Below are 21,277 nucleotides of genomic sequence, written 5' to 3' on the forward strand. Positions count from 1 at the left end.
ACCAACAGAAGTGAAGATATGCGAGAAAAAAGGAATCTAAAAGCGGAGTGGGCCAAAAGACCCTAGTGTAGAAAAAGCTCTCAAATAATTTGCAAAGGCTACATAAAATTAGTGCCAAAGCTAAGCAATCAATTTTTCAAACGAATATTTACAAATTTTTTCATGTTCCATTTCAAATTTCGATTGAACTTTAAACATTAAACCATTAAATGGTCTTGCATTCTGATTGATCTAATCTAGTAGCTTGCATTTTTATTTTCCTGCTCGTTACCATGCCTTAAAAGTCAATTTTTTTGCTCTAACTTCCGGTGTCAGAGAATTTGGCAGAAAACGGCTTATTTTTGTTGAAATTTTAGCATAATTCAGTTTATTCCATCTCGCAACCCTGTCCTCACGGATAGCGGAGGTAAACACGGTTATTTAAAAGTACTATCAAATCTGGAATGTTTGTTGCCATTAGTTGAACATAAAGGTTAGTTTGTTTTGATTCGGTTAAAATAAAATACATACATTGATTGTCATGATTTTTGTTTTCATTCTTCAAAATTTAAGAATGGTCGTGAACCATTTACTGTATGTTTTTTGCATGAACTAAACTTTGGTAGGAAAGATATGCAGCAAAGTTATCTTTTTACATATTTATAAACTCGTGCTGATGGTGCTTGGTGCATTCTGGATGAAAGACATGGATAATTTATGGTATTTGCACCATTTGCACTGTGGACTCGTTGCCTATAAGACTATTTGTATTTTCATATTAATTTATATATTGTTGATTTTTAAGAGTTTTGAAGTTTACTTGGTAGTACTAATGCAGGCATTGCTGCCTTTAAATAATGACTTTTTCAACTTTGTTTGCCGCTGAAAATTTAAAGTACCTAACCTTGAAATTACTCTTGCACAGTCAGGTTAAGAAAACCAAAAGAACAGTGGAGGAGAGACCGAAAATAGGGAATTAATAAAAATCTGACAAAAGGTACAGCACATTTATGCCATCAATGGTTGTAATTACATATTAATTTCTTCATGGCATTGTAGAGATTAAGATGCTAGAGAAGATTGCAGAAAACATTGATCACCACACCATTAGGACTGCTTTAGAAGGCCTAAGATATCAAACGATTTGATCATTATGGTTTTAAAGTTTGTTCAAACTGTGTGTTATAGCGCCTTAGATCACAAAAGCTTCTCAGAAACAAGGGTACATCTGCATATAAATTGATACAGATTTATATATGCAATATATTTTAAGAGCTAATTTCCAGCTATTTAAAGTTTTGCATAACATTGAAAATGACCGATGAACAAAAATAGAAAAGTAAATTTAATTTATGTATTTACGCGACATGCATTCACAACTTCAACTCATGAGCTCATTTGAGTCACCTATGGAACGTGGATTAGTGATGACATCATCAAAAACATTTCTAATCTACATACTATCTCTATGGAGATTGATTTTTCACGTGACTCGGAGGACATAATTTTCTTGGACACTTATAAGATATGAAAGGTTACTTTCCCGAGAATAACAATTAAGTGAAATATTTCCAGTTAGCCAATTTTGCAATTTGTCCTAAATAGTTTCCATTATTGATTTGCAATGTTGCCTTCACCTGCTGGCAAAAGTATTTTTTTATTGTTTGAATGCTGTCTATGTAAATTTTTGGAAAACAAGACTCACCAGTTTAAAATTTGTTAGACATTCGACCTTTGCACTATTTAGCTACTACCTTCTTTCAACAGTAGGATTTTCTATTCAAATTGTCCGCTACCACCTTCTTTTTTGTAATTCCTTTGACTTAAATCTCCAAATTAATTCAATTTTCTATGTTTTAATTTAGGGGCAACTTCGGGACAAGTACAGAAGTTAATTATTGAGGTAAATTTGGGTTCAAACCATTCACTTTAGTACGCAAAAAGTTCTCCAGTTTTTAAGATTATTTGCAAGCATGACGACATGCATAACGCAAAAAATTATCGTCGATATGTTTATTTAGACCTTGCCTGTTATAAGATGAAATGTCGCAATTAGTTACCATCATCTTTCACCTGGCAATCTTATGTTTATGACACGATTGACATTAAAACGAAGTAATAAACGACTCAACAATTTAAGATGAAGCAAGCAGAGCCTTTCCAAACGACGTAGAAGAGAATAAACAAAGGGTAAGCTTTATATTTTCTTGAACCTTTGTCGTACGTGGAGATATTGTCTTTTCTTTTGTCTTTTATCTCGCACAAAGATATTCTCTTTTCTCTCGTTAAGTAGGTCAGTCAAAGATATTCTCTTGTATTTCGTTACGTAGGTCACACAGAGATCTTTTCTTTACTCTCGTGACGTATGTCACATAGAAACACTCTCTTTTTTGTCGTTACGTAGGGCACACAACGATATTCTCTTTTCTCTTGTTATGTAGGTCACACAGAATTATTCTCTTTTCTCTTGTTACTTAGGTCACACAGAGATATTCACTTTTTTCTCATTACGTACGTCAGACAGATTTATTATCTTTTCTCTCGTTACGAAGATCACACAAAGATATTCTCTTTTCTCTCGTTACGTAAATCAATCAGATGTATTCTTATTTCTCTCGTTACGTAGGTCAAACGGAGATGATCTTTTTTCTTTTGTTAGTAGGTCACACGAAGATATTCTCTTTTCTCTTGTTACGTTGTTCACACAAAGATATTCTCTTTTCTCTCGTTACGTAAATCAATCAGATGTATTCTTATTTCTCTCGTTACGTAGGTCACACGAAGATATTCTCTTTTCTCTTTTACGTAGGTCACACAGAGATCTTCTCTTTTCTCTCGTTACGTAGGTCACTCAAAGATATTCTCTTTTCTCTCGTTACGTAGGTCACTCAAAGATATTCTCTTTTCTCTCGTTATGTAGGTCAGACAGAGATATTCTCTTTTCTCTCGTTACGTTGTTCACACAAAGATATTCTCTTTTCTCTCGTTACGTAGGTCACACAGAGATCTTTTCTTTTCTCTCGTTACGTAGGTCTCACAGAGATATTTTTTTTTCTTGTTTTAATTCTTATCAACTCGTGTATAATATCCGTACGCACTGACCAAGCTTGATGTAGTCTATTATTATGAGATAACCAGCATTCAAACAGAAAAATATACAAACAAGTTGAAAAGTTCACGCAAATTTTTCTGGATATTTGTCGTGTTTTTTAAAAGCTAACATAGATTCATGTAAGAAAATTATCGTACTTTTTAGTAGTATGTATAATTATTATTTTGAATTATTGATGTAAAGTTTATGGCATGCGGTCTGTTACGATGGAAATAGGAGAGTTTTGTTAGTTTAAACTATTTAGCTAGTTAAGTGATTTTCTGGTTTGACTTAGGTCATTCAATCTGTTTGTTCAAGTGTTTATCATCTTTATTTTGCTGATTCTCCTCATCTTTATATAAGGTTGAATATAACTCTGCCTTGGTTAAGACGGTCAGCTTTAAAAGATATGCTGCTTTTTACAAATATTACAAATACTTGATTGTAGCTGACAGGTCACAGGTGTTTGACAAATCTTGCACTTGCATATGCCCAAGGCTGGAAGGAGATATTGATATTTTACATGAAATGAACGACTCAACAACATGCAAAAGTCTTTTAAACACCCCACGTTTGTTTTAAACAGGTTAATCCTATATTCTTTGACTGAATTTGATGATTTAAACATAATGTTTCTTGCTGAGCAACACAAGAAACCAGCTTTATTACATTTCTACTGGGTTTATTGCCAATTAGTATAAGTTTTCTGATCAAGCAAGTTGGGTTTAATGAATCGTACCATCAGAAGTTTGACAACACGCAATAACTTCCTATTCTAAAGCTGACAATCAAAATTCATGTACTATTCTAAGTGTGCACTTGTGCAAAATAAGATATTAGGTTGAAAAGATATTTCAAGTGGTAGAAGACAAGATATTTAGAATTTGTAACCTTAACGTACAAGCTGCTGATTAATGAAACAAGGCCATATTCCTTACCCACGGATGTAAAAATAGTCGCTCTTTTACCTTGTATGTTTTGGTGGATTTTCTTCCCAAGTAAAATCTAAAGGCAGCAATAGGTTAGTCACGACTTTTTCCAAATACATGTAGATACCTTCATTTGGCATGCTTCACCTGATGAAAGCAATTTTCCAGATAAAGGCAAACTTCCAAAATGGTTCCAACAATGACTGAAAGGGTTGCAATATGTGCTTACGAGTATCCATGTTTTTAACTTGAAATGCTATATGATCTGTAGAATCAGTGTTCTTGATTCTTCATTTTAAAACTGAGTGAAGATTTTCAACTGTGTATTCATTCAATATTGCAACAATCCTTGTAAACATTCGTGCATTGTTTGGAATTTTCGTGCCAAAAGTTAAATATTGATTATTAAACACCAAACATTGACTCAACATTTCAACAATGAAGGGAAATTTATGGCGGTTGTTGCTCTCCTCAGGTGAAGCATGCGAAATGGAGGTATCTAAATTTTTTGGAAAAGTCGTCACTAACATATTTCTGCCTTTAGATTGTACTTTGATTGAAAATCTACCAAAACATGCGAAGTAAAAGAACGACAATTTTTACATCTTTGGGTAAAGGATATGGCCTTGTTTCATTAATCATCGTTTCGCTAAGAAGAGTAAATCGTTTAAAACGAGCACAAGCAACAGCTGGTTGACAGTTCTGGTTCTTTTTCTCCTTCAAGGCAGAGCGTTAGCCAAAAAAATACCCAGACTTGAAAGGTAACCAAAATTGTACAATTTTCGACCAAAATCGCCAAATAAGGATGATTCCGTGGATATTTCTGCGATGCTTTATCGCTGTCATTGTGAAATATGGCGAGACCATTGGTTGCTAGAGGCTTACGACATACTTCCGACAATAACACACTTCCGACAAGAACAAAATAACAGGTGTCGAATGTTAAATTCTTCAAAGTCGTTAAGATATGTGTAAGAATTTGCTAAACTTTGCATGTAAAACAGAGGTAAAAGTTAGTCCTACAAGGAGGGCTAGCCCTTTCCTTAGGGCTCATGTAGACAGTCCCTAAGAACAACGTATGCTCAAAATTTTATCAAACCGTTTCTATAAAACCGTAAAAATCCTGCCTAGACGACATTGTCGAATTTCGCATTAAATTATTCGCAAAAATAAGAAGATAGGACATTTTCATTTGACATTGTAATTGATCCTGTGTAACTAAATATAATCTAATTTGATTATTATATAATTAAAATGTTACGTTGTAATGTTATGCTACGTTTTGAGCAAACTTTGACCTACATCTATAAAACAAAACGTACCATATACAGTTTTATGTTGTCTTTTTGTGTTATGTTGGTTATATGCTAGCTTTAATATGTAATACAATGCAATTTAAATTGATTAAATGATATAACTTCACATGAATTAATATTTTTTGTTTCTTAAAACATATCGAAACTGTTCGTAGTTTTCAAAACCAGTTGCTGGTAAAACAAATTTATTCCACATTTCTTGTATGGCTTTTATGGCATTTTCACTCATTTTATTTCGTTCTTTGTTCGATGGTCCCAATGCAACACGTTTTAGGCGTGCTGAGCTTCGAAAACCAACTCGATGAAATAGGTCACGCAACATAAAATCTTCAAATTTTTCCGCATTTGCCTTCATGAAGTCAAAAGAGCTCATCTTCAACGCAGTTTTTATGTTTTCTTCATCTTTGATTTCCAAGAAAGCAGCAATCGAGGTAACGGAACTTTCCAAATCTTCGCACAAATCTTCATAAGTCAGCATCAAAACGCTCGGATCGTTACGCTTTGGCCACCATTGGCCACCACCTGCTTAAATGTTGAAGGTAATGGTAATATTCTCTTCCAGAATAAAAACGTTCAATATGATCTTCCATCGTGATTTCCCCAGGCTCAAAAAGAAACTTTTCATTAAAACGATAATGACTCTCGACAACTGCACATGGCTCCCGATAAACGAGGACATACTTTGCGCCTTTAGGAATGTTATCATAAGAAAAATGGCTTTTAAAACATCTAGGTTGAAACTTTTGTTCATAATTTAGATCAAAATTTGGATCGACACCATAGATAAGATCAAGGTATACCACAACTTCGTCTATATCATTAAAACTCGTGTCTCCTCCGCTTCTCAACTGATGAACAATTTGTGACACCCATGTCGTGCCTCATTTTGGTGGACAATTAATGAAGACATCACTAGGTCTTGGAACGAAGCTAGCCGCTTTCTCTAAATATTCTTTGGCAAACAAGTTGGTTAATGCTTCTTCTACCTCTGGTTTCAGTACATTACGAATTGACATATTTAAGATGATCAATATTAAGGTGAGCTATCAAGCTTATGCGTTCACCTTTTCTATGCTTACTATAAACTGGCTGACTAAGTTTTCTGCAATTTATTAAAAACTGCAAACCACAGGGAGTCTCAAAACAACTAAAAACCGCGACATTCACAATTTCACGCGGCATTCACGCTGGTATTTTGTAAACATTCCATGACATGTTGTGAGTACTACTTTTTTAGTTGTAGATGTTGAAAACAACGATGGAAGTAGCAACGTGCAGCACTCTATATTTATGCGAAAAGCACGCCTTGCAATGAAATTACGTTTTGAGAAACTATATACATATTATAAAAGTTAAATGCAATCACGCGCGCGTGATTATTTGCACTTGACTATTTTTTGGACATTTTGTCACACACGGGCTTGTAAAAACGTGGACTGGACTATGGATTGTGAAATAGTTTAGTCACTAACAGAGTGCACAGAGTGGAGTTACTGTTTCTGGAGTAGTTGGCCACGAGTGAGCCAGGGATGTTAAAGTTTACATTTTTGATTGAAAAGCGCTGTACGATGAAATAACTTTGATAAATAAACAAACCTATAGTGACTAAGTACGTCTTAAAAACAAAATAAATAAACGCTTGTACCTATAATATATGTTAACAAAAGTAAACATGTTTTTCGAAGCCGCTAGGTAATATACGTAAGGTATATCAGGGTTCACAAGATCATGTCACATGATATTTGAAAGACATGTCATATGAGAGTGTTAGCAAGTGACGTTATGCAATGTTAACATGTCGGAGGAGTACGTTAAAGTGCCGATGCTCAATAGAGCGAAAATTAACATAGCTTCTATTTACATCGCAGAATTGGTAATAGTCAATTTAATTTTAATAGCTGAGGCTGTAATTATAGTTTAGGTTTAAGACAAACCCAATTTCACACTCATAAAGTAGGGACCAGGGGCGTAACTAGACTTGAAGTAGTGGGGGGGGTGTGGAAAAAATTTGCCCTGCAAAAGGGCGTTGCCCACAAAAACCCCTTAAATCATTATGGCTAGCAAATTATAATCATTTCTATTATTGCATACGTTGTTTATTAGTAAACATTATTGAAGATTAGGTTTCTAACACATACATTATAACAAAATATGTTTTTCAAATATAAACCTTAACCGTTTCGGACATAACAGTAAAACAATGTATATTTGTTCTCATATCAAGAGTCTTAAGTGAGAATCATCTCAACGTACTCTTGAGAAGCTGCTTTTTACTTAAATTTTATTCTGAGTTTACGGTTTTTTCTGGCTGCCCAAGATTTTAGTACTACATCCAGATGAATTGTATCTGTTAAATCCTTCTCGGTTGAGAGGACAATGAGTTCTTCCAGCCTTTCACCTTTCATTGTTGAGCGCAAATAGTTCTTGACAATTTTCATTTTGCTGAATGATCTTTCATTTATCTTGTTATCTATTTCAAATATTTCCTCGCATACATTGTGTACTTCTAATGCCACTTCAAGGTTTTTCTGCAAGGTAGCATTTTTAACAAACAGTATTTAACGTTAGAAAACGATACATTGCCTGAAAACACAGGATGTACGGTTAGGGTTAGGGTATATGTGTGCAAATGTGCTATTACAGTTTTACAAATCATGAGAGTTTTTTAATGTAACCTTTTGTGATATATCAGTATCATTGCAGAATTTTTGTTTTACACTTTTGACTTCTCCTTCATGCATTTCATCACTGCTATCACATGTAACAGGGGCAGTTGGAAGGATCTAAAATAAATAAGAATACATTGAAACTTTATGGTATGAGTGTCCTTCACAATAACAGAGATAGTTGCTGCTGCAACAGAGCAGAATAACAAAGTTTTGTGCAACACGAATTATCAATTATTTCACATAAATTGAACGGCACTTATACAGAACTAACCAGCAATTTTCTAAGATATCTATAAGGCATGCTAAAAACTTTCATTTTATTTACTATGTACATATATAAGTAAGTGACATTTTACTAACCTTAGAAAAATGAAGCGTTGTTTGTGATGCTTCTACAACATCTTGGGATTTTGCCATACCATTGTGTTTATTTGAACTGTGCTTCAAAAAATTATCAGCATTCATTTCTGCACCACAATCTTTACATTTAACCTTTCGTCTATAAATTCGTGTACGTTGAGGTTTTGTTTTTTTTGCGCTGGGCTCCTGAACGTTATCATCTTTAATTCTAGTTGCGCCTCCCTCTTAAGAGAAATTTCAATTAAATTAGAAATGTATCTGAATAAACATCAAAATTATGACAGCATACAATGAACTCACAACTCTCCTTCGGTAATTGTGGGTTTACAAACTTCGGTAAATATAACTAACCTTCCATTGAAAAGTATTCTGTTGTGTTCGAGTTACTCGCCATATCTCTTTCTTAGTATACTCTATACCTTCAGTAACGACCACGAGTGAACTTAATGATCGAAGTGATTTTTATTATTTTACAGAGCAGTATTTATACTCTTTATTACAAACAACAAATATTATTATTGGTCGGAGTAGTTCCTCTAAGCTATATACGGTACATAAGGAAATTTAACTAACGTCAATAACTGTTCCTTGGCTCTTAGCCGTGTGGGAACGGATACATTGATAAACTAAACTACGCACATACTATTTCCTTAACATGTTTTTGTGGTTTATAAGCATGCCTCAACATAGTCTTTCTCGCCCAAATATACAAAACCGCATAGAATTTGATGAAATTATTGGATTGAAGCTTGCTTCACGGCTCTCGACAGTGCAAAAATTAGCATTAGCATGTTTTTACATTTGCAATCATTGTATCTGTTAGATTTTGTGATGTAGCCATCTGTCTTCTTTAGTATATATTGACTTACACCAACAAATAGAGATATTACAGATAACTGTATATCACAGAAACACACATGCAGCGACCATCGCGACATTTACCGTGGCGTCTATTGAACATGGCGAAGATTTCTGTTTGTTACAGACACAGACATCACATTTGGGCCTTTATTATAGCTACTAATATATGAATATTTACTCAGTACAAACTACTATGTGGAGAAAAGAGAACAAGACAGTTAAAACACGCCAATATGATCATAGCCCATTACGCGTATATCGTGGATAATCTTATTCTGTGCATTTAGGTTGTGCATTAGGGTTCCAGTTTGTAGCTCCAATTGTCCCTATTTGATAAGTCATATAAAAACTGAAAGATTCCAGTGTGAATTCACTATATATTGCCTTCGTTTTCCAAGGTATAATCTATAAATTTCGTATGATGCATATGACAGGGAATATGATATGCATTTAGGAAGTTAAAATGTATCTATTGGCCAATCAGTGTAAAGCGACTGAAGCGACCAATGTCAAAAGTTCAACATGTTGAACTTTCAAAGCGACTAGCTGACGCAACTACGCTACTAGCTTAGTAACCACGCTGTTTCAGCCTGTAGAATTAAGCCAAAATTGTCAAAAATGAAGGTTTGTTATTTCCACTTAGTAATCATTTAGTTGTTTTCGATGGTATGGGCCGTATGGCAATTTTTCTACTTCCTGAACACTGCCCTGCCACTTGACGGCAATATGCCCTGCAAAAACACTGTTTTCAGCAATTGGGGGGGTGTCACACCCCCCACACACCCCAACAGTTACGCCCCTACTAGGGACCTAAGAAGGTCAATAGTTGGGGGGCGGGCTAATGAAGGATATGCCGTATAAAAGTTCCCTTAACACAAAATAAAAGTTTACATATTCTGAATCTTGTGATACTTATATAGTCAACAAAGCAATCGCAAATAAATTTGATGGTGTTTTACGCAATTTTTAGCCTGTCGAAATTCAAAAATTTTTAATTTTAACGGCAAAAGTTTTTGAAAACCGCAAAGGTTGCCTGTTCAGCTTGTTTGCATGAAGAAATTAGTACATTGTGTACAATTCGTTTTCAATTCGTAATCCATGGTTTTCTACGGATTATGTGCATGTATGTATACGAGCCCCCGAATTACTAATATTCCACGGTCCTTGTGTAACAAAGATTGATAATTATTGAATGTGATTTGAATAAAGTCATGTGACATGCATAAAAAATCAACGTGTGGATAAAAGCAAAAGGATTATCATTAATTCACGACTCGTACGACTGAGCAGTGACCATTTTTTCTGGAAGATGAAAAAGTTTGACTTTATATTGGTCTTATGAGCTCAACTTCACACATCAAAATCTTAATTAACTTTTTATATTGGACTACTACTAACGACTTCCATCATCGTATTTCTTATAAACGTTGATGTTAGACGAGCACAACATGCGACTAAAACCTATAGACGTTTAAATATTACGTTGAATAAATTTTTATTGTAGAAAAACCACAATTTATTCTATTGAAACGGCAAGCCTAGTTGCAATAGAACCACTCTAAAACATTCCGACATAAGGCATAGGTTAAAGTTTGTTTGAAAATAAGGTTCTTTGTCTCAAGTTAACAAATAAATAATCTTACAAAATCTCTATTAGGAAAATAGCAACTACTCAACGACACGGCCAAATCCAGTTCGACAACATAGTCAACATTGTTGGTACTTGATGTCGGTTCCAACAAAATCAAGCAAGCTTGCTGATTTATCAAATGATGTATACAAAGTATATTGTAAAGTGAATGGTTTTAACCCGGGAGTATCGTCATCTGAAGATGACTACCGCTAAGGTTGTCGAAACGTCAGTCAACAACAACAAAAACAGTCCTCAGGACTATACCAACCTGGACGATCTACATTTACAAACATGTAAAGTATATTGTGTTACTTATGATTGATTTAATTTCAATTGCTAAGGCTTTAACCAGTTCAGTTTTGTGGCAAACCCAATTTTTTACTGATACAGTCACTTTCTGAGTACTGAATGCGATGTAATTGTAATCATGTGACATGCAAACGAAGCAATGGCGTGTGGAATGTGGCAAAAGGCTTATCACGGGTTATATGACTAAACAGTGAGGGCGATCTGAAAAACAAAGAATGGGAATCGGGAAATGGAATGAAGAACTGTGAAACCCGTACAGTTCCATACCACTGAGCTTCATAAAATTCCTCTCAACCACATGTTATAACGAATAAAATTCACCACATTGTCATCATTTCATTTTGTAATCTAATACTCTGTGATTCTGTGAATATGTAATAATTAGTATATAGGAGTTATTTGCATAAGCGAATAATAATTTTATTGATTCCGCGCGTTATTTTGTAGTTTGGATTGTAAATAGGAGATATGTTAATCAGTGAGAAACGAAGAGAGGGTAGGACACACTCTGTTAACATATACAAAAATACTGGGAAAGTTTGTCACTATTTAGTTTATTTACTCAAAACAGTCCGCTTTCTAAGGTCATGAAGGTCAAGGTTAATTTCGGATGCTGCAAGAGCGAACAGGCTGTTTGCTACAATTAGTTATATTTTGTTCACATGCACATAGTGTGATTCACGTTCACAGGTGTTAGCCTCAAAGGTAATGCACAAATAAATCACATGTTATTTATGGCAAGCCAAACGTGACAAAAGTGTATTGAGAATTCCAACCGCTAGTCGAGAATATCAAGCGATGGTCGAGAATATTAGGCGATAGTCACCCGCTTCGTCTTAGGCATATGGCTAATAGCCGTATTTTAGTGCTAAAAAGTACTGGCTGATAGCTGTCAAAGTACACGTACGCTGTACGTTCGCGCCAGGCTCCTTTGGTGGTTACCGAGCACGGCCTTAGACAGGGGTCTGGTGATTAATAAACATAACCTTATCTTTTCTCTTCGCGTTGTTTCAAACAAACTAGGCTATATTGCACACCAAATAGACTCTTCTGGTTGATTTTAAGCAGGATAGGAATCATTTCTAGGTAAAATAAAGCTCCTTATTTGTCTACATCGCTGTTTTATAACTTTTTCCATATCTGCTCGTTAATCTCACTTATAGTGGGCATGCATATCTCTGCTATAATTTGTGCCAAATTTAGATCTACAAACCGTAGTAATGTTGTAAATATTGTTGTTTGTTCGCATACGGATTTTCCCTAAATCGCGGGAAATTATGCGGGGCTTTCCCTGAGTATTTCAATACTCAAGAAAAACATAGTTCCACATGGCTGCAATAACGAATTAAAAATTTTCTTGACTCTTCACTCACTTTTCAGCTTTTCAAAACGGTAGAATTGTCCATCAATAGTCAGCCAAAGGAAATCATTTCAAAAGACTGCAAGTTTTACAAAATTTTCAAATAAAAAATAAAATTCATTTACTTTTTTAGTGGAATGAATGGATACCAATTATTTTGTAAAGAAGAAGCTTCTAACGATGGTGAGAATAGCTACGTACACAAAGTTGTCTCTATTAACATTATGCACATTTTTATTCTTTTTTTAGACTCCTTAAAGTCATTGACATTTCACGCTAGAAATGTTGAATTGGGACAACGATGGCGCTGCCTGGATGAAAGCCAACGAGAAGGCTATATAAATAGGGCAAAGACAGATTTCTCTGTTTTAGACCAAGAAACGCGCAAGAAACGAGAGTTGAAAAAATTTTGAAGAAGGTATGTTTATTGGGTCAAAATAAACGCACAAAATTATTTTTATGATCAGTTTCAATTTTTATTAATGCTATCAGTGCCATTGTTTAGTTGGATGCTTTGAAAGGAATGAACATTGATTACTTTTTCGTGGCTGCCGTGGAATCTGGTGTTGAAGTGCATGGCTCAAAGTCTGCCTTACAATACTGCAAAAGAAAGAGCATCCCCGCTTCATTTTATGCTTTTGTAAACAGCTCTGGAGGTTTGTGGTCCTTACTTTACATCATGCCTGTGAGGAAATACATTTTTCTTCTCAGGACAACCGAGAACTTGTGATTTTTGTTTCTTATTTAATATTTTAATCTAATGCAAACTTTTTGGTTGTAGCAATTGAGTCAAACGACAACGTTGAAACTGTTAGCGATAATCGCATGGCAAGATTGAAACAGAAGAGGAAATCTTTGCGTGATATTTTAAATCAGAAATACTGTAAGTATGAACATATAACTAATTGTAAAACTTTTTAGATGGAATATGAAAAGGTTGTTCTTGGTCAATATTTCTTGAAATAAGTACAATTACTTATGCAGGAAATTTTGTAATATTTGAAGCAATGATTAGTAAAAGAGGTTGCACACAATCCTGCAGCAATTTCAGTAACAATAGCTTATACTAGTTTCAAAAAAAACATTCTAGGTGAAGCAACTGGAATGGACAAAGCAAAAGTGCCATACACTTCTCTTTTGAAAGGGGATTTCAAATATGTAGTATGCGGAATTCCAGAACACGCATCATTACGGGATCCATCGACTATGGGAGAAGCAGCAATGGATTTATTTATTGAAAAATCAAATGAGCTTACGTTTGTGGAAAGGGAGATAGTGGAAGGAAATAATGTTCTTCATGCAGAAAATGTTGAGGAATGTGACAAAGAGCAAGAAAATGGCGGCCACATCCAAGAAGTTGTTGAAGTTAGTGGTGAGAATGATAATAATAGTCATGGCGAACTTGTTAACGTTTCCGACGAATATGATGTTGGCCATGGACAAAGAACTGATAATGTTAATAATGGTTGTGAAAATGGTGATGTTCCCGGTGATAGAGAAGATGTTGTAAATAATGGTGGCGATGATGATGGTAATTCTGGGAATGTATTTTGTGGACGAGACGGAACAGTTAATGAAGGTGACGGAAACCTTGCAATAGAAAACGCCGTGCCTAAAAAAGTTGATAAAGAGCACAGGAAGGGAAGAAGTAACAACAAAAGAAAAAGAAAAGAGGCAAAGTCCAGTGACAGAGAAAGTGTGTCTTGTGCAAAGAAAAGAGCTAGTCATTTGACATCCTATGACAAATGTAAAGCCTTTCTTTGTCAAGAACCATCTTCCAAAGATAATGGAATGGTGGATTGGGTGTTGTGTGATGTTTGTCAACAATGGTACCATTTGGATTGCGTTGGCATTACGACGAAGCCGAAAGGAAAATTTGATTGCGGATGCAATGTATCTTACTTTACTCATGGGTAAATTATACATCCACTTTTTCTAAACTACGAACTGTTAGTCTGTTCATTTTTGCGCATCACCGATTTATTTGCATACGTATTGATAATAGTTATTAATACGTTCCTCGTGCTCTTAAATGTTTTATTTCTAAAATGTGAGTTTCTTGAACACACACGAATAAATATATTTCATTTCTTTTATCTTTTCCTTGACAGATCTGCGAAAACATTTGACATAAATATAAAGGGAAATCGCTCATTCAGAGGATTAAAGGTTCTCTTAGAATTAAAATTATTTAATATCAGTTGCAGATAAACATACCTATAATATTTTAACATTGAATTTTAGGCACATTTAACAAAAATCGTCAACGGTGCGATACCCAGTAAACGCCACAGGTTATTTAAGCAAATGATCCGTGGGCGAAATCAAGCTCAGACTGAACTCACCGATCTCTACATGACGTGTCCTTTAACTCGAACTCAAGTATAAAAACACATTCTCTGTTAGAAATGGAGCCCCACTAGTGTCTTAACTCTTCATTTTTGTATATATAGGCAAACGATCTGTTGAATGTAGTCAAAGAAATAGTCACAGATATTTTTCGATCCTTTAATGAAACAAATTCAATGAACATCAACTACGTGTATAACGTTTTATTCCCTGAGGTTTGTTGTTCATCTAACGCCAAAGTCCAAGACGTTTTTTTGTTGTGAAAGCTATGTGACAGTGAAACTATGATATTTTATATAGGCCTGCATATATTGTATACGAAAAACTGAGCGTTGTCTCCGAAATAACGCTGAAAAAATTTATAATTGTGCGAGTGGAGTTCAAGACGGTGCAGACTCTGAAAGTGACTAACCTTGTTATCTACCGAAGTACCTGAAAGCTGTAGTGGATCTTGTAGTGGATACTCTTATGACTCAATGTCGTCTAGATATACTATTGACGATGAACTAGCGCTGTTTTTATAGTTTAGGTTTACTGAATAAGATTTTCTTTTTTAGCTAAGTTCTATCACTTTATCAAAAACTAATGAATTCTTGTACAGGAAACAATTATACTTCAATTTTGTCTACAATTAAAATAAAAGATGCTTTTATTTAACAAAAAGTTTTTTTCAACGCATTTATTATCCAGCGTACGTACGTTGGACGGCTATTACCCACGTATATATAACATCCATTTTCACCATATACTACATTGTATAACTACCAAAATGTTACATACGACAGTTCAACAAGTATTTATTCAACAAAAAGTTTTTTGCAACGCATTTATTATCCAGCGTACGTACGTCGGACGGCTATTACCCATATATATATAACATCCATTTTCACCATATACTGCATTGTATAACTACCAAAAAGTTACATATGACAGTTCAACAAGTATTTATTCAACAAAAAGTTTTTTTCAACGCATTTATTATCCAGCGTACGTACGTTGGGCGGCTATTACCCATGTATATAAAACATCCATTTTCGCTATATACTACATTGTATAACTTCCAAAAAGTTACATACGACAGATCAACAAGTATTTATTTAACAAAAAGTTTTTTTCAACGCATTTATTATCCAGCGTACGTACGTTGGACGGCTATTACCCATGTATATATAACATCCATTTTCACCATATACTACATTGTATAACTACCAAAAAGTTACATACGACAGTTCAACAAGTATTTATTTAACAAAAAGTTTTTTTCAACGCATTTATTATCCAGCGTACGTACGTCGGACGGCTATTACCCATATATATATAACATGCATTTTCACCATATACTACATTGTAGCTATAACTGTTGTATAATTTAGGATATTTCATTTATATTTTTTTGTTGCATGCCAGATTTTATAAGTTCCCATGCAGAGTTTTATGTGTGCCAAAATTATAATTAAAAATTAGGGTGTATATACTTAACACTTCCTAAGTATTTTCTCTCTTAATTAATTCATGTTGTAGTAGTGCACGTAAGTCACGAAATGTAAACATATAAATAGACTCAAATTTGTAATAGTCGGAGAGATTGTGTAGATTGTTCATTGCTAATAAACTCCATAAAACAAACCGAATCAGAGTGCAGATCAATTTTCTGGACGAACTCAGTGAATTCTGCGACAAGTGGTCCTTCGAGCCGGATAGTATGGAGGAGTTAGCAAGAAAGAAAAGAGTACGAGCAGGTCATCGCGGTTACCTGACGAAAGTTGTGGCGTCGGCAGCAGGCTTAGTCGACGCATTCGATGAACGAAGAAAGAATGACGCGGAAGAGCAACGCGACAAAATCTTGGAGACAGTCGCTATGCTCCAAAAACTGGATGAAGACATCCTTAACTTGATTGCTGGGGACGAAGAAGCGTCAGAACTTGACATTGTCAGCGAAGTCGAGGAAGCTGGAAGAATAAGTTCTGAAGCAAAGTCGATGGCGAGGAAGCTTCGCCAAAAGATTGACGGCAATTGCGCTTCGGAAAATAGAATGAACAGTTCGTTAAGGTCTGACGGAGGAGCGTCGGTGACCAATAGAACAGTTTGCGCAAAATTGCCAAAGCTGCACGTTAAGCGGTTCAATGGAAATGTTTGCGAATGGCAGGAGTTTTGGGATTCCTTCGAAAGCGCCATTCACGGAAATGGAAGTTTGTCCGACGTTGACAAATTCAATTATCTTCGGGGACTCTTAGGCGAACCAGCGAAGTCATGTATCGCGGGATATTCTTTGACTTCGGCGAACTACAACGCTGCAATAGACGCGTTGAAGGAACGCTATGGGAAGCCAGAATCGGTCCAACGAGCGCACATGCAAAAACTTTTGAACTTAGATAGAGTGAAAGATCCGAGAGATATTACGTCTCTTCGTCACTTGTGTGATAGTGTCGAAGCACATCATCGAGGTTTGGATGCATTGGGAGTGGACAGCGCTACGTATTCATCAATCGTGGTACCTTACGTTTTGAACTTGATACCGGAATCGATTCGATTGTTGATCACGAGAGGCGAAAACTTCCATCAGTGGGATATGGACGATATGTTAAGAGCGTTAAAGTGCGAAGTTGAGCTGCGAGAAGAGCATCGAGTTCAGAGAGAGCAACGAGAACGGCATGGTGATCCTGAGAAGTCATCAAATGGAGCCAGGCGGAACGATACGAAAACAGCAAGCGCCCTCCTGACAAAATCGGGACCGGTTCGTTGCGCATTCTGCCTGGGATGTCATCGGCATGAAGAATGTGAGAAGATCAAGTCAATTGAGGAACGTAAGAATATTATTAAGAAATACGGTCGTTGTTATATTTGTTTGGAAAAGGGCCACATGGCTCGTGACTGTGACAACAATATTAAATGTAGTATATGTAAGAAGAATCACCACAAGGCTCTGTGTGATTCGGGAAAGGAAAGTAAGCCCCAGGGAACTGTTGGACAAGGGAGGTTGGGAATGTAGATGCCAATAGTAGTAATACTCTATTTGTAAGTCCTAAGAATAGTTGTGAAAAAGCAGGATGCAATGTTGCTTTGCAAACTGCACAAGCAAAACTGGTTGGTAGTAAGTCGGGACGAGTAAGGGTTTTGTTGGATTCTGGGAGTCAGAGATCATTTGTTACTGAAAGGACGGCTAAAGCGTTGGGATGTAAAGTCGTTCGTGAAGAAAATCTGAGAATAGGAACGTTTGGGAAAAGGGCTTTAGAGAACGAGTTGAGAAGGGTTGTGCGATTGGATTTGAGTTCGTTGTCGGGTGGTGAAGTCGTATCTATCGAGGCATATGTTGTACCAGAAATATCAGTAATTAGTAATCAACATTTGGAGGTGGTTCGAAATAACTTTGAACATTTGAAGGGGTTGTGGTTGTCTGATGTTTGTAAGGTAAATGAGGAATTGGAGGTAAACGTACTCGTGGGTGCGGATTACTTGTGGTCGTTGCAGAAAGGTCGTATTATGCGAGGGAAGCAGGGGGAGCCTGTGGCTATCGAGACGGTGCTTGGATGGGTAGTTTCAGGGCCGGTTGGAAGCACGGATAAGAATCAACCCGCCACTGCTCAGGTAAATTTTTGCTCCGCTAATAAAACTTGTATCAACGTAGAAAACTTTTGGGATTTAGAAAGCCTAGGAATTAAGGACAAAGTAAGTGATGTGCATGAATCGGTCATAAACGATCTTAGTTTTGACGGTACGCGTTATTCAGTGGGGTTGCCCTGGAGGGAGGGTCACGATCCTTTACCTACTAACTATGACTTAAGTCTTAAGAGAATGAAGGGACAAATCAGACGACTAGGTAAGAACCCAGAATTACTGAAGGAATATGACACTATCATTAAGGCCCAAGAAGAGTTAGGCATCATAGAGAGGGTAGGAAAAGATAGTGTGATTAATTCTCATGCCAAAATACATTACATGCCTCATCAAGCTGTCGTGCGAAAGGATGCCAAGACGACAAAGGTTAGAGTGGTTTATGACGCAAGCGCTAAAGTACTCAAGTCAAGTGTCTCTTTGAATGATTGTTTGCATATCGGACCTTCACTTAATCCACTTTTGTTTGATATTCTGCTTAGGTTCCGTGAGCAAAGAATAGCGCTAATAGCGGACATAGAGAAGGCCTTCCTAAACATTGAAGTGCACGAAAGGGATCGAGATAGCCTAAGGTTTTTGTGGGTAGATGATGTACTGCGCAACAATTTGAATCTTGTAGTTTACCGTTTTGTAGAGTCGTATTTGGGGTGAATTCGTCACCATTTTGCTTAATTCGACGTTAAGGCATCATATTAGCAAATATTTACAGTGCGATAGGGAATTTTCAGAAAAACTGCTAAAAGCTTTTACGTGGACGATCTTGCCAGCGGTGAATCTAGTACAGAGCGAGCGTATCAGCTATATCGTAAGGCCAACGAACGCATGAATGAAGGCGGATTTAAGTTACGCAAATGGCGGACTAATGATAGTGCGTTAAGATCGCAAATTGAAGAAGATGTGCGTGACGTGGAAAGTAGTTGCGTTGATGAGCAAACGTATGCGAAAACCACGCTTGCTCAAGTACAGGGTCAATTTGGTAAAGTATTAGGGTTGGAATGGGATAGCGTCGGGGACGTAATAATATTCGATTTCGAAAATTTGAGTGCGAAAGCGGAAAACACGGAACCGACGAAGAGAAATGTGTTGAGTCTGTTAGCTTGTATCTTCGATCCATTAGGGCTCTTGAGTCCTACGATTGTTAAAGCTAAAATTCTCTTTCAAGATATTTGTTACAGTGGCGTGGATTGGGACGATACATTGCCTAAAAGTGTGAAAGAGAAGTGGGAGAAGTGGTTGAGAGATCTAAAGGAGGTAAAGAGTGTTTCAATAGGCAGGTACTCGAGCGGCGTGACTGACACATCTGGCTCAGAATCAAAGCAGAGATATTTTTTGCATGGATTTGGGGATGCGTCAAAGCGAGCTTATTGTGCGGTTGTGTATCTAGTAGTTTTGAACGGTAACGATGTTCGTGTTAAGTTGATTGCCAGCAAAACAAGAGTAGCCCCGATGAAAGAACTTAGTATTCCGCGGTTAGAATTAATGGCAGCTAGAATATTGGCTCATTTAATGTCTGCAGTCAGGAAAGCGTTAGAGTCAGAGTATAATTTTGAGGGCGTTAAGTATTGGACTGATAGTATGACTGTTTTGTATTGGATAGTCAACTCAGGCAATTGGAAGCAATTTGTTCAGCATAGAGTTGACGAAATATTAAGGCTTAGTTCAAAAACAGAGTGGAGTCATTGTCCAGGTAAGGAAAACCCTGCAGATTTAGGGTCGCGAGGGGTCTTGATGACTGAGTTAAAGAACGCGGAGGTTTGGTGGTCAGGACCGTCTTGGTTGCGGGTAGTCCAAGGCATTATCCTATGGTGAAGGAGATAGTTCCCACAGTAGACAGCAAGGTTGAAGAGAAAAGGTCATTTGTTGTTAACCTAATCATAAGTGCAAGGTCATTGTTTGGAATTGGCAATGTCATTAGCATAAGTAAATACAGCACACTTACACGGCTGTTAAGAGTTACTGCGTGGGTGAAGAGATTCGTCTATAATTTGAAACAAAAAAGACTAGGATTAGAAATTTTTACCGGACCAATAAAAGCGAGCGAAATGAATGATGGAGAATGCGAGTGGATAAAGTCAGCCCAGCTAGAGTTACGAGAGCAACCCGAGTTTAAGCAGTTAGAAAGACAGTACGGACTGATAGAAATGAACGGGATACTGCATTGTACGGGAAGATTGGGTGAATCAGATTTGGAGGCAGAAGCTAGAGAGCCGATTGTTTTGCCTAGGAGACAGTATTTCACAGAGCTAGTGATTAGGCAGTGTCATGAATCTGTTATGCATGGGGGAGTTCGGAGCACGTTGGCGCAACTGAGGTCGAAGTATTGGGTACCCAAGGGCAGACAGGAAGTTAAGAGAGTGAGCGGTGGATGTGTAGCTTGTAAACGATGGAACAGTAAGCCGTGTACACAAATAAAGCAAGCAGCGTTACCAGAGTTTAGGGTTAGGAGAGCCGCACCATTTGAAAATTCAGGCGTAGATTTTGCAGGACCTTTGTACGTAAAACAAAGGCAAGTATGAGCAAGGTGTACATTGCGCTGTTCACCTGCTGTGTGACACGCGCGGTTCACTTAGAGTTAGTGCACGATTTGAGTGCAGCGACATTTCTGCGCTGTTTAAGAAGATTTTTTGCAAGGTTTGGAACACCGAAACTTATTGTTTCTGACAACGCCAAAACATTTAAAGCCGCAAAAGACGTTGCGCGACTTATTTCAATGCGAAGAAGTAGATAATTGCCTTAGCGCTAAGAACATTGAGTGGCGATTTAACCTAGAGAGGGCCCCATGGTGGGAGGGTTTTCGAAAGGATGATAG

At 36.6% G+C, this 21,277-nt stretch overlaps 4 protein-coding genes and 1 long non-coding RNA gene across 5 annotated transcripts; 3 read left to right on the plus strand and 2 right to left on the minus strand.

Moving 5' to 3' along the window:
• The first annotated feature begins 313 nt into the window (after window positions 1-313).
• Window positions 314-3,459, plus strand: LOC124456118. Its single transcript, XR_006952116.1, has 5 exons — window positions 314-472; window positions 905-976; window positions 1,845-1,882; window positions 2,001-2,169; window positions 2,900-3,459. It is a non-coding gene; the product is annotated as an uncharacterized LOC124456118 (long non-coding RNA).
• A 1,744-nt stretch (window positions 3,460-5,203) lies between these two features.
• LOC124456127 (sulfotransferase 1 family member D1-like) lies at window positions 5,204-6,383 on the minus strand. Its single transcript, XM_047006661.1, is given in 2 exon segments — window positions 5,204-5,840; window positions 5,887-6,383. Coding segments are annotated over 2 exon segments (858 nt in total). The 5' UTR covers window positions 6,332-6,383; the 3' UTR covers window positions 5,204-5,427.
• Window positions 6,384-7,393: 1,010 nt separating this feature from the next.
• Window positions 7,394-8,672, minus strand: LOC124456116. The gene is made up of 3 exons (XM_047006643.1): window positions 8,345-8,672; window positions 7,991-8,098; window positions 7,394-7,843 (listed from the first exon to the last, which is right to left on the minus strand). Exons 1-3 carry the CDS (start codon window positions 8,447-8,449, stop codon window positions 7,586-7,588), a joined length of 471 nt encoding a protein of 156 aa, XP_046862599.1. The 5' UTR covers window positions 8,450-8,672; the 3' UTR covers window positions 7,394-7,585.
• A 3,979-nt stretch (window positions 8,673-12,651) lies between these two features.
• Window positions 12,652-15,519, plus strand: LOC124456105. Its single transcript, XM_047006638.1, has 8 exons — window positions 12,652-12,925; window positions 13,013-13,163; window positions 13,289-13,390; window positions 13,598-14,420; window positions 14,619-14,676; window positions 14,752-14,889; window positions 14,961-15,071; window positions 15,157-15,519. Exons 2-8 carry the CDS (start codon window positions 13,031-13,033, stop codon window positions 15,265-15,267), a joined length of 1,476 nt encoding a protein of 491 aa, XP_046862594.1. The 5' UTR covers window positions 12,652-12,925; window positions 13,013-13,030; the 3' UTR covers window positions 15,268-15,519.
• Window positions 15,520-16,558: 1,039 nt separating this feature from the next.
• LOC124456128 lies at window positions 16,559-20,984 on the plus strand. Its single transcript, XM_047006662.1, has 4 exons — window positions 16,559-17,832; window positions 17,877-19,040; window positions 19,197-20,155; window positions 20,212-20,984. The coding sequence occupies exons 1-4, from the start codon at window positions 16,559-16,561 to the stop codon at window positions 20,982-20,984; spliced, it is 4,170 nt and encodes a 1,389-aa protein (XP_046862618.1).
• The last annotated feature ends 293 nt before the right edge of the window (window positions 20,985-21,277 follow it).

The sequence above is a fragment of the Xenia sp. Carnegie-2017 genome, unplaced genomic scaffold, assembly GCF_021976095.1.
Source record: "Xenia sp. Carnegie-2017 unplaced genomic scaffold, XeniaSp_v1 HiC_scaffold_42, whole genome shotgun sequence".
Taxonomy (NCBI): Eukaryota; Metazoa; Cnidaria; class Anthozoa; order Malacalcyonacea; family Xeniidae; genus Xenia; species Xenia sp. Carnegie-2017.